The sequence below is a fragment of the Pseudopodoces humilis genome, chromosome 5 (genome assembly GCF_049639895.1).
Source record: "Pseudopodoces humilis isolate 2021_Gansu_Grassland_sample_001 chromosome 5, ASM4963989v1, whole genome shotgun sequence".
Taxonomy (NCBI): Eukaryota; Metazoa; Chordata; class Aves; order Passeriformes; family Paridae; genus Pseudopodoces; species Pseudopodoces humilis.
This window is the reverse complement of record NC_142204.1, coordinates 61172017-61188388: the sequence shown is the minus strand read 5'-3', so window position 1 is coordinate 61188388 and position 16372 is coordinate 61172017. Positions and strand designations below refer to the sequence as shown.

General features: G+C 36.3%; 1 protein-coding gene across 1 annotated transcript in view; it reads right to left on the bottom strand.

Moving 5' to 3' along the window:
- CCDC146 (coiled-coil domain containing 146) overlaps positions 1-16372 on the bottom strand; it is a 60373-nt gene that overhangs the window by 22037 nt on the left and 21964 nt on the right. The window contains exons 2-5 of the mRNA XM_005526080.3: positions 14005-14087; positions 9057-9263; positions 1209-1266; positions 461-634 (exon numbers count right to left, since the gene is read on the bottom strand). Of these exons, the coding sequence (XP_005526137.2) occupies positions 461-634; positions 1209-1266; positions 9057-9263; positions 14005-14087 (522 nt within the window). The remainder of the gene's footprint in view (positions 1-460; positions 635-1208; positions 1267-9056; positions 9264-14004; positions 14088-16372) is intronic.

Here is a 16372-nt window from a genome sequence, read left to right as displayed (position 1 = left end):
CACAGAAATGTAGCTGCTAGTTTTAAAACTAAACATTGAGGTTTACCATTTTAGTATGTCTTCAAGATAAGAATTATGCTTGAATACTATTAATACATCTTATAATGCTATTTATACCATGAAAAGAAGTTGATCCAGGTATTTTTTTAATTCTCAGCATAAATCTGTATTAACTGTAATCTGAGCAACCTACAATAACACAAAATAACTAAGATGTCTTTATAGAAACCACTTTTTAATCAAAACCATGGCTTAGTATTTCCTAAAGAAGTAATAAGGATATGGCACAGCAGCATGTTTCACGCCTATTGGAAAATGGTCTAATATTTAATGTAGTGACATAATGAATTTGGAATGACAACATCCAGAATATTCACTGCTCCTTTGGGCAAAACATGTACCCATACACACACATGCACACACACTCACAGATACATAGGTACAATTAATTTTGTGTTACTTTTAAATAAGTCTGCATCTCCTGAAGCTTTTCCATTTCTTCCTCATCTGTTAATATCAGCTTTTCCTTGGATGAAACAGCTTCTTTTATTGAATCAATTTCCTCTTTCCTCTGGATTACTTCTTTGCTGAGCTCATCACAATTTTCTTTCAACTTTTTAATTTTACTGCCTTTCTTAAAAAGAAAGTAAAATACCAGATTAATTGTATTTTCCCTTTTACATTTTGCAGGCTTCTGATAACACAGACTCACTAACTAACTGAATGACAATAACATTTTTAATGACAAGATATGAAATGTATTTTTTTTTACCAGATGTGTGTTTCTTCTATCAATACTAATAGAATTTTATTTCCAACAAAGCCACATATATTCCTCAGGATTTATGGCTACAAGTGTATTTTTCACGTTCATATCCTAGAACTAAAAACCTACAGCTATCTTTACATGCAGTATCCATTTGCTGAATATAGTAGACATTTTCTTGAGTAAACAAAAATCCAGATCTTTTCTGAATCAGTTATTTATTGCTTGCCCAAGTTATCAAAATTGAATGATATAATATGATATAATATAGCCAATAAACTCTGTTTCTTTTAAAATCTATTTTTCTATGTATTCTATGTATTTCTATGTATTCTATTTTAAATAAATTCTAGATATGCACAGTGAGAAAACATTTTCAGTGATTTTTAATATGTTAGTTGACGAAACATAATACATTGCTTTTCTCATGTCTTGTACTTACCTTTTCTTTTGAAATTCTTTCGTATTCATTTTCCAGAAGCTTTTTTTCTTCTCGCAAACTGCAGTAAAAATCAAAGCAGAACTAAATATATTAGCAATAGAATAATCATTACTGCAATATAGTAAATGGTAGGAAAGTATGAAACCCTATCCTGTGTTAGACTACAACACACGGTGAAAGAGCATGAAAGGTGCTCAGACTTAAAGGAAGTAATTGGGGGTCCTGAAGCACTGGGTGTATATATGGAGGTGTACACATCTTTTTCTACAGTGCACACATCTAAACATTTGAACCTGATTTTTCTTAGTCTGACCACCTCCTGAGGGGTGCATTCATGCCTCACTCACCCTTGCCTTTACTAGTGGCACCCTAGAGCCACAGTTCCTCCCAACCTCAGAAAACAAAATGTCAACATGGAAATGTGGCAAAAGGAAAGAGGAGGTAGGTAACAACCACAAAGACATCAAATGTCAAAGAAAGTGCAGTTGCTAATGAGAAACTTTCTTCTTCCTATGAATGTTTTCACATATACATTTACTCTTCAGACTACTCAGGTGAAGCTCCTCAAATCTGGACTGGATCCTGTGAAAAAAGAATCCTGAAAACTGGCAGAGATTATAGGCTAAGTCAAAGGAGTATGGTTGAAAAATAAATTGAATAGCCACAGTGATTTTAACCTATATCCAAAACTAAATTGCATTTAATTTCAGGCAACAACAGGGACAGATGCTAAAGAAGTGAAGAAGGAAGAAAGGAGAAAACAGGAAAGCTCTTAGATCTTGTGTGCATTTACTAACACTGCCCTGAGAAAGATGAAGGAATGGTTCTAAAAAGAGAGCTCAACCTTGTTGAGCAACAGTCTTGTTGGATTTACAATAGGGAGCTTCTTGGTAGCAGGTAAGTAAATACTGCCAAATACAAAAAAATTATCCCTTCTGAAGGTACATCTTTACATCCCCAGTACCTGCACAGAACAATTCTGCACCTATAGAAGGTAAATGGGCTACAGCAGTCTGTATGCCCTCACAGCCTAACAACTTAACTGGGTCACTGAGCTATTCACTGGGAACAAGAGGGCAGGTTCTTGCAATGCAATTCGTACCTACAATGACATTTCAGAGTCTCAGGCTATAAAGAAGTAAAGACTGCAGCTAAGGAATAGGTGGAACAAACAAATCCCCTCCAGGTATAGCAAAGAATCCACTTCAGTGCTCAAATTTATTCAGTGCTTAAATTTTTTTAACTCAGGTGGGAGGATGTGCTGGTCAAGTTTTGTTGATACCCAGGGCAGTCTGGTAGAATAAATAACTCTTTAAATTAGAGAAGCACTAAGGGAAAGGGACAAACTTCCATAAAAGAGTCGTGTCACTTGGAGCTATAACAATGGCAAGGGACTCCTGGGCATCTCCACCCACCCAAAACAGCTATTAGTTACCTCATAATGTGGCTGATACAGAAAAAAGGCAGGTGACAGCTATTTCTTTTTTTTCTTCTGAAATCTTTCAGCAGCAATGCAAGACTTTGCATGGTGGTGGTGGTTCAGGATTCAGAAAGTATGTGGTCATGGGAACAGAGATCAGTCTCCCAGCAGCCAACTCATGGATGACCATTCCTAGGACCTTACACTCAACCCTTTAGCAGTTCTGATATAAGATTCCCTCCTCCCCTCCACCACCCCCACTCTCTCAATAAACTCTTTCTTATATTTGAGTCCTCCAACAAAAGGAGTGAAGCTTATACCTGGAAGCCTCAGGCAACATATTTCTAGTTAAGGAAACTAAATAGTGAAAAAAAAGAGAACTGAGTTGGTGGTGTTGCAATATAAACAGAACAAAACAAAACATCTCTCCCACAAATAAGAAGCTCTGGCTCAGATGAAGAGCAAAGAGAAAATAGACACAGAGTAGATGTTGTTGATATACAGCATGTATGATATGTGTATAGGCAGACTGCAAGTATGCCTCTACAGGGACTGGTAAAGACTAAAAACTAATTTGAATGCAGCGTTTGAACACTCAGAGAGTGAATGAGTTTGCAAAACAAAATCTTATAAAGAAAAAAGTTGAATTTAAATCAATCTTCCCCCAAAATTGATAAATTTAATTAAAAAATAAATTTCCAAAATTCCAAAATCATATTCCAAACCCATTTTGGCAGTGCTTCTAATTGAATTCCTTGGGACTGGCATAATCACACTAAGGATAAAGAATGTCTCCTTTGCACAAATAGCCATAACTGTTTGACTACCATGAAATACTATTAAGTAAGTCTTATGCCAAATGATTAAAGAGGTACTTCAGAGCTTGCGGTTAGACCGTGCTGTGCCCCCTTTCACATCATGCTGGACGATCAAAAGAGCAATACCGAAGATCAGGAGGGAGAGCAAAACTGACACTGTTTTCATTCTGTCACATTCCTCACTCATGAGGACAGATTCCTGTGGAACCATTCCAGTTTCACAACAAAAAATTTTCCATCCAGCAGAAGTAAAATGATTTGAACACTTCATTTTCTGTGGCATAAACAAAGGCAACAGTGAATGACAAGGGCCAAGTTAACTAAATAGCTAGCCAACCAACCACTTCCACACAAAAACCAGTGAAGTGTGAAAAAAAAAAATGGGTAAAAAGAAAGAAGTTAAATCTCTCCCGTTTGAACAATGAGTTTGATCCAGCTGCCCACAGCCAGAAGTCAGGCAGCTCTATGCTAATATCCCAGGCTTCCTTATTGTCAGGGATAAAAAGTGGGACCTCCAAAGGGAAGGTCATCTCACATTCCAGGTGACTGCTTTACGATGACATAAATTAACACTTGAAGATAACCTATATCTCTCTGTGCACTCTAAAGGGGAGTCAGGATGATTAAAACACATTTAGAAATCAAGTGAGACTCTTCAAAGAATTTAAGTTTAGTCTCTTATTTAATAGATAAACACAGAAGCTTAATGTAAGATAAGCAGAGAAATTTTGGTCTTTAGCATTTGAATCTTTTAATCTGTGTTATATGGATATCAGCCTCATGACTATTTTACTTAGATGTCAATGACAACAAACAAAACCACTGCAACTGGCATTAGGCATTTAAATTTCCCATTATTTTATAGCCCTTCACTGATGGATGTATTTTTAAAAATCATGTGGATTTTATTATCACTATTATACTTCTAACAACACACACAATGGAAAGAAGATAAAATTCTTAAGCATTAATGTATGCAAACATTTCTAACATTGCTCTTATTTTCATGGAGCCTAATAACAACACTGTACATGAAAAGCTGTCAGAGATGCAGTTGTAATGAGGTAAAAAAAGGCAGTTGGAAAACTGAGCTATTAATAAAAATATATTCCAGATTTTTCCCTGAGAGACATTTACAGCTGCAAGCTGACACAGAAATAAAAAAATTGAGAGATTAAGAAATGTAGTGGTAGTTGTCAACAGAAGCCCGTTTCACTTCCTCAGCTCACAAAAAACCACAACACTGTCATCATTAGAAGTCCCATCATGCAAGAAAGCAAACTCCTTCAGCTACTATCTCTCAGAATAGCTTGGAAATCCACAGAAGGTGTTCAGCACCTCACTACTAAAATCTAGTGACCATAGGTAGAAGTCATCACAGCTGACAGGCTGCCAGCGCGAGCTTCCTGTAAGGCTCTGAGCTGTAATTAGTTTGTAGGTACCAGAAAATGCAGAGACAAGGCCAGCTGATAACAACTTATCTGTTGTTATCAACTGTGATTATAATAGCTGTGATGCTATTTATTTTATTTATAGTCTGTAATTCTTTACTACATAAGCCATGGACAACAGCTTAACTTTTCACTTTTTAATTATTGAGTGACTAATACAGAAATAATTACAAGTGTTCCTTATTTGCAATGCTTCTACAAGGACAAAGTCAGTTTTGCAATCCTGACTTGCATGCAGTTGCACAGAGTACTTCAGTGAGGAGCTGTTATCCCTGTGAGAGCTTGGAGATTGGACCTAGGCTTTCAAATAAAATTATTTTCAAGCATCAGGCACCTTTAATCTCACAAACTCATGTTATAGATAAATTTAGTACAAATTAATCGCTTACTTTTAAATGAATTGTTTAGATGATAGATTTAGATTGAATATTTATTATTTCTCAATAATAAGCTACTGTTGATACCATTGTGTAATTAAAAAGCAACTCTTCTTTATTTTATTTTGTCTCATAAACCAGCCAAGCCACACATGAACATTAAAGTGAAATGTCTCCTTGAGCCAGAACAAATCCTTGCTGATCACACTGATTCTTTCCTTCTTGTTCCGCTAATTTGATTTTTTGGTCTATATTCTTACTTACTGAGGCTTCTTAGCAATTATATTAAGAAATTTCATGGCTCTGAATGCAATTTTAGCAGAACTGAGATGAGAGATGACTGCAGATGACTCTTCTTCCTTTTACTTTATTACTTTATTACCCTTGCCAAGTAGTTTTTGAGAGGAAGAATACTCCCAGAGTCAGCTCTGGCTTTGGGATGGTGGCCCAAGCTTTACAAGCTCAGTAAAATCCTTCCAACCCTTGTTCTCCCTCTGTGCTGAGCTCTTAGGCAGACACACCAGCAATGAGCCCAGTACATCCATATGGCAGAACAGGCCACAAACTAGAAGAGGAGGCACATACCAACAGTGGGAACACAACCCATCCATGCAGTCACCCTCAGGGTGACTTCCCTGACAGCTGAAGTGTGTCAAGAAATACACTAAATACCTCATGTACCTATTCAAGCTATGAAAAAAGTCACAAAATTCCTGAAAACCTGATGATACTTTGATCCTGAAAGCAATTTAATTTATTCTGGGAATGTTGACCATTCATTAGAACAATAAACAATTAAAACAGAAGATGAAATATCTTCAGCTATTAAGAAAGGTCTGAAAAAAATTACTTACAGAGTCAATTAAATAGGAAATTAAATAGGGACAGAAGAGTATGGAATATTAAGAGACCTTGAGCCTTGCTAATGTTATGGCATATCTGTAGGACTCCTCAAGTATGAAATGTCATTGTTGTCAGATTTGAATCTGAGTGGAAAAAATGTGCTAAGTACTCTTAGATATTAGAGAAAGTAAATTAAGGCAGGAAACAAAGGCATCAGAGATAAGAGGGATGCTTCAGAGAAAGAAAGGTTTACAGAAACAGGGGAACAGAGATCTGCAGAACCAGGGAAACCAGATCAGATTTCTCACTTCCAGCTCAGCACTAGGTCTGAGTAGACATTCTAAAAAAAAAGGATAAAGCAGTAGATAAGAGACACAGATAAACCCTTCAGAACCTTTCCCCTTCCATGTTCCCTGCCTGCTATGCATAAAAAAGTAAATAAACAACATGTTTATTTTCAGACTGAACAGCCATTAGTCATAATTCCCAAAGAGACTTTACTTGTAAGTGCCAAGCACAGCTGGGACTGTATTAACACAGTTGGACAACAAGGGAAACTGTGTTCCAGAGAGATCAAGGGCCAAGAGAGGTTGGACCATGACTTTTTATCCTGAGAAATGAAGGAAACCAAGCAGCAATCTAGCAAACTTCTAATACCTCTGATGCAGCTTCTCTCTCCCCTGTCTGTGACATTGTCTGTGCACACAGATATTTCAGCAAATACTGTTTTATCTTTGGATAAAACCAGCAAGCATATAAATCTTCATTTTACATCAGTGTTGGATCACCTGCTATTCAAAACTCTACTCTGGACACTCATTTTCACTGTCTTTCACAGGCAACAAACTCACACCTTCATTACAAACATGTATTCACACCCATCATCTGGTTTTCTTCATAGTCTATTTATCATTTCTCCACTACATTCACTCACCCATTCTTTATAGATATTGTGCTAGTCCTGTTCATTCTAGACTAGTCCAACTCAAAATCAGTATAATTTCTTGAATATTTCTGGAATTTCTCTCCCAGTAAGCAAATCCACACACAATCAAGGCACATCCTTCTCACTTCATACCCACAACACAGATAAGACCCAATGCTACAATCAGGCATGAAACAGATTCCAGACAAGGAACAATTAAATAAGCTGTAGCTCCTGAGTTTGAAAAAATAGACAAATTAAAGGGGGAAGGGGTTGTACAAAAGAGATCTACTAATCCATTCTGCAGCGGTGAATCAGATGCTCATTGTCTCATCCAGTACAAGAACTACAGGGCACTGAAAGAAGCTGTAGGAGTCAGGTTAAAAAAGCAAGGAGGTGGCAGCTCTTACATAGTTAATCTGTGGAACGCTTCACCCAGCGTGTTGCAATGTCAGAAGTTTGTTCTGGAGGAGACAGGAAAAGTTCAAAGGAATAGGGGTCAACTGAGGATTCCCAAGCACAGAGAACTGTATTTGGCTCATGAAATCCCCACATCACAAGTGGCTGGGGCTGCACTTTTGGTCTCCATTAGATAATGCACCCCACCAACCTCTGGTCAGACTTCACAGCTGGGTTTGATCACAGGTAATACACAAAGCATAAGTTACTTACTACAATGAAGGAACATTTTTTACAGCATGACAAGCCCAAAAAGTGGATTTTTAACCTGCAAGATATTCAGTTCATATATTAAAATTATCCAGAAAATGTGCAAGGGTAATTGAAATACCTACACTGCATTTTTTATAGAACAGAGTTCTCATTTTGACTGGAGGTAGAAAATAGAGAATGGGAAAATATTTCCTAAACATATAAATCCTAATATTTTTTTTTTTTTTGTAAATTGATGCAAAACCAGTGAAAAATGCCCAAAATATATGAGGACAAATGGTTAAAAAGCACACTTTAGAAGACCTTATTTTTGGACTGCTTGGAAATTGCAATACATTCTGTATTTAATAATTATTTCAGGAAATTTCATGTTTCTTAGTTATCTCATAGCAAATAATTTTTTCCAGATTCTTTCCATGTTTCTTTCCCACTCCCAGTTTGCTTCATTCTCAAGTTTCTTTTTCTCTTAGAGCAAACACTTGGCTCTAAAAAAGCTAAAAAAATCAATAAAGAATTGCCAGAAAAGCCTGCTCCATGCAGTGTGTACAGTGTTCCTGATTTCCTTGCAGAATAATAAGCTTAACTGCTGAGATGCTGACACTATGTGTTTGTGTTTATATACACACCAATGACACTACAGCTGGATTGAAGATGGGTAAAAATAGCAAGGCCCCCACAAAATAAAAAGCTGATTTGATCTACCTATGTACATATTTTTAAAAATGCAATACTTCTGCTTGTAATTTTACTACAGAGTATGCAGATAATTGAAATGTATACAATACCAAGCTAATTCTGGATTGTTTTCTTTACACAGAAATGTTAAGATTTCATTCCCTTCACAGTAAATTTATAATTTTTCTGACATTAGAATATACAAGTACTCCTTCCCCTTTGAATACCTGAATAGAAAATTCTGAATACACCATGCCACTGACGTTAAAAATAGCACTGGGTCTATTTATGACATTGTTCCATAAAATCCAAGCCAACAGGTCTCTGAGACACTTTAAACATTTGTATTGAAGGTATCCTAGACTAGAATTGTTCATGTTAATTTTCTCCACCTAAATATTATTTGTGCAATGTAGCAAATTTTAAACAATATTTTAAAGAACCCTATCCGTGTTCTAAATTTAAAACTATCTACAAATCTCACCATGGTAAATTTATTCATCACTGACATGTTGCTGTTACTGGGGAAAGTTTGCGGCCATTTGTTTGACAGCAGCCATCATGAAATATGTCCACGTAAAATGTAAAGGAGATTATTTTTATTCTATTTATCATCTTTTTAGATTAGCTATGATAAAATTAGCAGCAGGTGACCACTTTCACCTACCATTCTATCTTCAATCGATTTTCATACACTCTTCCTTTAATAGCATTGTATTCACTTCGGCAGCTAAGAAGTTGCTGCCTTATTTGGGAAGCTTCACTGGAAGCTTCTTCAGGGAGCTGTTCTGCTTTTTCCAGGTCACATTGTTGCTCCAGTTCTGTACTCAGGCGTTCAGCTTCCTGTAACAGCTGGGTCTCAGATTCCTGTAAACTACATTAAATAGACAAATTTAGAACTAGTCAATGTGAAGCACAGGCTTTGTATTTATACATCTTTACATACCAGTAATATTTAGTTCAAGGTTTTCAAGATGAGATGGAATTAAGATCTGAATAATCTTGTCTGACTTCCTAGTTGACCCTGCCTTGAGCAGGAGGTTGGACCTCCTGAGATCTGTTCAAACCCAAATCATCCTATGATGCCATGAGAGCAGCGGAATCTGGTCTTGGGGGTTTTTCTGCATACCTACATCTAGAGTGAGATTCATCTCACCTAATTTTAACCAGATGACAGACTGTTATGTAGTTTAATTTATTTGTCTAACACTTCCTAGACAAAAAGGAAGAGACAGGGAATCCATTTTATCCTAAGAAGTGCCAAAGGCTAGATCTGATTCACTGCGGAGACTTATAATAGTGTTCACCAGGACAAGGCCCAGTCTGGCCTATATGACAACTTTAAATTCTTAATAAACACAGGTTCATCTTCCCAGTGATGAATTACATCTTGCTACTGCTGTAGTGCTACCAAGACCTGAAATAACTCATGTAATGATACACAAGCTGAGAGTACATTTGTGGACATCTGTGGAAGCTTATTCTGAGGCCTGTAGATCAGTGATCAATGATCTGATCCGAGTTGTACCACCAGACTAGCTCCACAGAAACAACAAACTCCTGTCAGTGTCTGGAGACTGGTGTGCATAATATACTTAAGAACCTGTGACAGCTGAAAAACATCCTAAAGGCTTTTAGTAAAATATATTGATTAGTATGGAAAACTCTTAGAACAACACTATGAAAATTCATATACAATGTACCATACATAAATCTATGCTTTATGCTATAGAAATCATTGTGCATGCCTCTTCAGTAGTACTGCATTATGACTTTTATATAATGGTATACTAAAATTAGTCACAAAGTATGTAGAAGAATAAAGAACTCCATCACTTGCCTTTTATTAATTAAAAATATAGTGCAATACATTTATTTAAAAAAACAAAGGAACTTAGAATTTCCCATATTTAGAAACTCTGGACATAAATTTTGGCTCAAATTTTACATTTATGGCTTAAACAGATAAACAAAATTACATATCACACTAGAGAATAGAGTCAAGATGGTAAAATGATGATAAAAATATAATGATGATACAAAACATAAAACTGACTATACTGCACAAACATAGTTGAAATAATATAGCAGAAATTGTTTTGATTCATGCAACATTTCTCCCTAGACAACTTCCTTTTTCTAAACTAGAAAATAAGAAAACCACAGACTTCAACACAAAACCGTGTGCCTTCATCATGAACAAATAATTTCATGTGTTTACATATACATATTAAGGGAAAACTAAAATGACTTATTAACACTGGATTCTATATGATACTTAAGTATTCTTTAAATCTAAGAGAATTTATGCAATTGTGGGAGAAAATATAATTTGTTGTAGTAATACACAATTTCAAACACAATTCTGTCGTAACATATACATTTTACATAGTTACATAAACACGTAAGTGAATTCATAAAAACAAAACTTTTAGTATTGGTTTTTTCAATGTAATAAAAAAAAGAAAAATAGAAATAAGACTTGAGTGTTGAACCAAGATTTTGTTCTCTGCAGATGCCAACAGTATTTTTTCATGTTGAATGAAATTTAATTGAAGACAATGAAGAAATAACTGCATATCTACACAATGTACTCATATAGACTCACATGACTGCTGAAGTAAGATTGTGCAGTCTGATTTGGCAGCTTTTGAATTTGTGTAATAATTAGTAATTTAGCAGAGGCTTAAGAAAATAAGATTCCTAACCTGCTAATGAATCTTCGTTATTATCTGAGTATCTTCCAGTTTGGGTGATCAGAATATTCATATTAGGTTCCTAAATTGAGATAATATAAATAAAATCTACAACTAGGCTACACAATTGAGTGACTGAAAGAGTTTTCAGGGGCCAAATCCAAGTTCAGATAGTTCAACTTTAGATGCAGCCTTACTACAAAGTGGATGGGTGAGTCAGCACCACAATGGCATGACAGCCTGTTCTCAGAGAACATAAATTCAAAAGCACTTAAGACTTTGAAGAAAAGTATCAAAGATGTTATCTGCCAGGTGACATCTTTCACAGAATGCCAAATTGTGCCAAACTGATAGCAAGAAATAAATTTGCTACTAAACAGAGGACTGCACTATACATTTATAGCTCTGTGTACACTGGCAACAGCCTTGGAAACTACCTGCACACAGGGTAATTGCATTCATTATATTAGATAAATTTGTATACCAAAGAGATCAGTTGCAACAGTTTGGCACAGCTGTCACAGGGAATTGTGCTGCTTAAGATGTATAAGGCTTTCTCCTTGAGATTTTTATATGCTAATAAAGGAAAGAAGAAAACAGAGCTTGAAAACTTCATCCTGTGTCATTTGTCTTAATATGGCATTGCAACAACACCAGGACAGATAGAGATTAATTAGGAAAGGGATTGAATTCAACTGTAATATGTGAAAAAACAAGTTCTTCATCCACAGAACTATACTGCACATGTTAGGGAGATAAATTAACAATTAAAAATCAGTATTGATCCTGTGAAGGGTTCTTTGCAGGAAGAGAATATACACACACTGCACTTACCACGAGGACAGTCCTTACAGCTGATGGAGAAAACTAAACCCTTGCAGATGTCTGAATAAGGAGGAAGTGTGTTGTCCCTGTTTCTTTCTATTGACTGTTAAGGGACCCTTGGTACCTTGTTCAGATGAGCACGTCTGCTGATGTTAATATATGGACAATTGAATCTCACTTTTGATGTCTGAATCCCACTCTTGATATCCTTAAAATATACTGGACCTCATGATTTATTTTTGGCAATTTATTTTCCTTGCTCTCTTTTAGCAGTAGGAGAAATTTATCCATGGGAATTAGTACTTGCTCACACATTGGTGTTCTGCTGTGACACATAACTACACCTAATACAGAATGTGACACCATGCTCTCTGATCCACTTTCTTACAGAAGTATGGCCACTTCATACTGCTGTGAGAATGATGGAAAGACTGAGAGATGTAATCTACCATCTAACATTTTCATGCTTTTGGTGCATTCTGTTAAGGATAGTTTTAAGTGTGACAGAAAGGACAGCTGAGTCCTGTTTACACTCAGGCCCTATTCCACTTGCTATACACACAAAGGGATTGCCTTTACTTAAGTGGATGTCCTGTATAAAAAAATAATTTATAAATACATAAAACATGTAGGAACATGTTTATATTTTTCCAATGAAAGACTGTTTTCAAACTAACACTGGATAAAAATCAACTAATTAGCAGCTACTGGATTTCTGCTTCAGATCAGTGAACACCAGTGAGACAGAAATCTTCTCAATCGATTAATTCAAACCCCACAAACTATGTTTAGATCTGAGCAGTCAGAAAAGTCTTCTTGTATTTTCTAGGAACCTGAACTGGTTTAGTAGTGCTGTTTTTAATTTTGCTTCCCAGAAAGATTTTCTATTTATCTCAGTAATTTGAAATAAACTCAGATAATGTTTCAGAGTCAGAACCATATACCAACTCCCCATTTTATTAAGACAAAACTAGAAGACTCAGCTACCCTCAAGAAAAACTATTTCAGTGTTTTGAGAACTCTTTTTCAAATTACTTTACATTACTTAGCACTTGTTGCTATTCAGACTGCCAGGAGGCACAACGAATTCCAGCATAATCCAAATAAGCAGGTATAACCTGAATTAGCTTTAGAATACTTATATTACGCTTTACCTTCAATGACAGAATTACCATAAGGTTTTAAATTTGGACTGTCAGTGAAAATGGGATAAAATATTGCTAATATGGTGGATATTATGGTATGTATTACAAGAATGTAACAAGAATATCATGATGCTGATTTCACTGATAATTACAGGTATGCTGTAAGAAATATAAAATTATTATTTATAAATACTAATGTAGTTTTGCAGTATTTTCAGTAGTTCTGGGACTGCTACAGCTGTAGTATTGTGTCCCCCTTTGTCCACCTCTGTCTCTCTCCCACTCACACATGCCCTGCCCAAGCCTGGTGTCAGGCTATGAGCAAGATCTCTGCTCTGTCCTCCAGCAAGTACTGGTGCAGGGCAGGCTCACAACTACTATACCTAATTTCCAAAATACCTAAATAATACCTACTATACCTAAATTTCCAAATTTCATTTTACTTTGAAGCTTAAGCTTCTAATCAAAATCTACTAGCAGTCCTGTCTAATATGACTGTCAGTACTCTCAGAAGGTAAAATTCACACTATTTTGGAGTGACAGTTTCATTTTCTTCCTTAAAAATGAGACTTTAGCTTCTTCAGTTGCTCTCTGTGATGTCAGCTCAGTAGGTCAGTCTTTTCATACAATACAATTCTGGCTACAGGATCTTCAAATACATATTTATTTTAAACTTGCAAATTGTCTATTGCAGTCTGTACATCCATTCCCAATATTATTATGTTTGTATTAGAAACAAAGATGTGTTTCAAAGAAGTATTTAAGTATCCCAAATTACCTTGAAAGTTCCTATTAAATAATACTGGTTTACAATCTTGTGTTCTGGCTTCCTGTTTATGAACTATAACTGTAAGAAAGTCTTAAGTGTTAATTAAGCTTCAGCATGAGCAGAAAATATTTTTAAAACATAATGCTTTGACTACTGAAAGTCTAAAAAGGAATATTATACCTTATCACAGCTTCATGCAGCAGGGTGTACTGTTCCTTCAGCTCAGCTGCTCTGGTGTCTGTAATTTTTCCAGCAGAAAATAGCTATGGAAGGCAAACAGACAATTATGAAATCTTCTAAGCACTAATACTTTCATTCTGTTGCAACTTTTTATAACTGTAATTGGCAACCTTTCCATTTATACAGACTTTGGTAACATAACAAATTAAATACAAAACAAAATCAAATAAACAGATTAAAAAAATGCTTGTTTACATAAAAATTTAAAGTATAAATATAAGAACATAAAGGATGTTTCTATCACAACTACAGTGCTACCAGTACTGTACCATTTCTTCTCTGACTGTATTAATATTTAATGATAATTCTGTCTTGACTTTGAACTTAGTCTCTAAGTAACCTCTTTTCCACATTGCTTAACTGGTTCAGTTTTGCTATAAACTCACTGGCCTGCACAGTGAAAACTGAGGCTGTAAGTGTCTCTGCAGGCAGTAGGGTTGTGAAAAAAAAAAGGAGCTAGGCAGCTAGGCTAAAGCTGGATTACCCTCAGGCAACAGAACAGATTACCTTACATGCCTGTGCAGATCTGCCCCAAACACCAAGTTCAAACAGGTCTTTACCTCCAGGGATAGTAACTCAAACTCTTCCTTGAGCAGTCTGAAGAAATTTTTCCTAATATCTGATCTAAACCCCCCTGGTGCAACATGAGGCCATTTCCTTCTACGCTATCACTTGTTACCTGCAAAAAGACAATGACCTCATGACTACATCTCCTTTCAGGTAGTTGTAGAGAACAGTAAGTTCTACTCTGAGCCTCCTTTTCTCCAGGCTGAACACCCCCAGCTCCCTCAGCCACTCCTCATCAGACTGATGCTCCAGACCCTTCCCCAGCTCTGCTGCCTTCTCTGGACTCACTCCAGCCCCTTAAAGTCCTTCTTGTAGTGAGGGGCTCAAAACTGAGCATGGGATTTAAGGTGTGGCCTCACCAGTGCCGACTGCAGTGGAACAGTCATTGCTCTGGTCCTGCTGGCCACTCTATTCCTGTGTGATATTGGTTTGGAAAGCCTTTCTTCCCCTCCTTTGGTCATAAGTAGGGAGAAACAGGTTAAATCCAATTGAAAAATATAAGTTGATCCACCTCTATAAAAGCCCATGGCTAGCCTTGTGGGGCAGCACACCAAATCTGCAACATCTATGGGACCCTGCCAAGAAATGTGATTAGGCAGGTCTCCTGAAATAAGATGGGAAATTACTAAAGCACCAAGAAAATCCTGGCAGTTGTAATTCAACCTTCAGAATATTCAGAAGAAACTATCTAGAACTAATCCTATGGCCAAGAAGCAGAATACACCAAAGGTGTAAATACATGTAAATAAAAAATACATCAATATGCCAAAGGAAGTATATGTTTTCTTGATAACTGTTTAAGTATTCTTGAACATGTTTCAAAATATTTCATGGTAGCAAAGACAATCTTTGTTCCCTGAGACCCCAAGAATAGAAGGCCTTTCATTTGTTTGCATGAGATTAAAGATAAGCAGTTCTCAATATTTTTTTTTGCATTCTCTATGATCAAAGATACTGTTCACTTAAGTTCAAAGTTCTATCTAGGTCTTCTGTGAGAAAGAAAATATTTCCCTTTCTCAACCCATTTATTTCCTTAGCCTCATACATAGATACAGTTGTCCTATTTGTGTGGTGCCTCATTAATGTGCTTTCTCCACACTCTGATCTGTACCTGTGAGTTACATTTTTTTTTTTTTTACTGCTTAGGTTTTCCGTGCAGATCTACACCAATGCTTCCACAGAAATAAACTTGCTTGTTCTGGAGGCTGTGTCTGCTTCTTTATGTCCAGAAACATACAGATTTCAATTACTAATTACTCAGTTCAGTTCAGAGCTAAGAGCTCTACTTCAGGAAGGTTGCTCCTATGCATCGTGAAGACTTGTAGCACTGAGGACTACACACAACTGCATGGATGGCATACCAACATGTCAAAGGCAGTGAGACTTCCTGGAAAGTTTCATCACCAGATAGTTCCCATTACCACAGAGTTATTGGGAGAGCCATCAAAGAGACTGCACTGGGCCACCCTGGTTCCCAGGATTTGTTATTAAAACCTGGTATATTGTTTTCTCCAAGATTCTTGGGAGGGCAGAAGGGAAAGAGAAAACTAAGGGGAAGAAATAGTTTGTGGAAGAAGGAAGCAAACATGTGATCCTACTCTAGAAAAATTGTATTAATTGTGATGATAAAACCAGACAAGAGATTATGCCCCTGATATAAGGATACGTAATTCTTTCAAGGTGGCTTGTCCCACATTAATGATAAAACCACCAACACTATTTATGCACTCATAGTTCATTT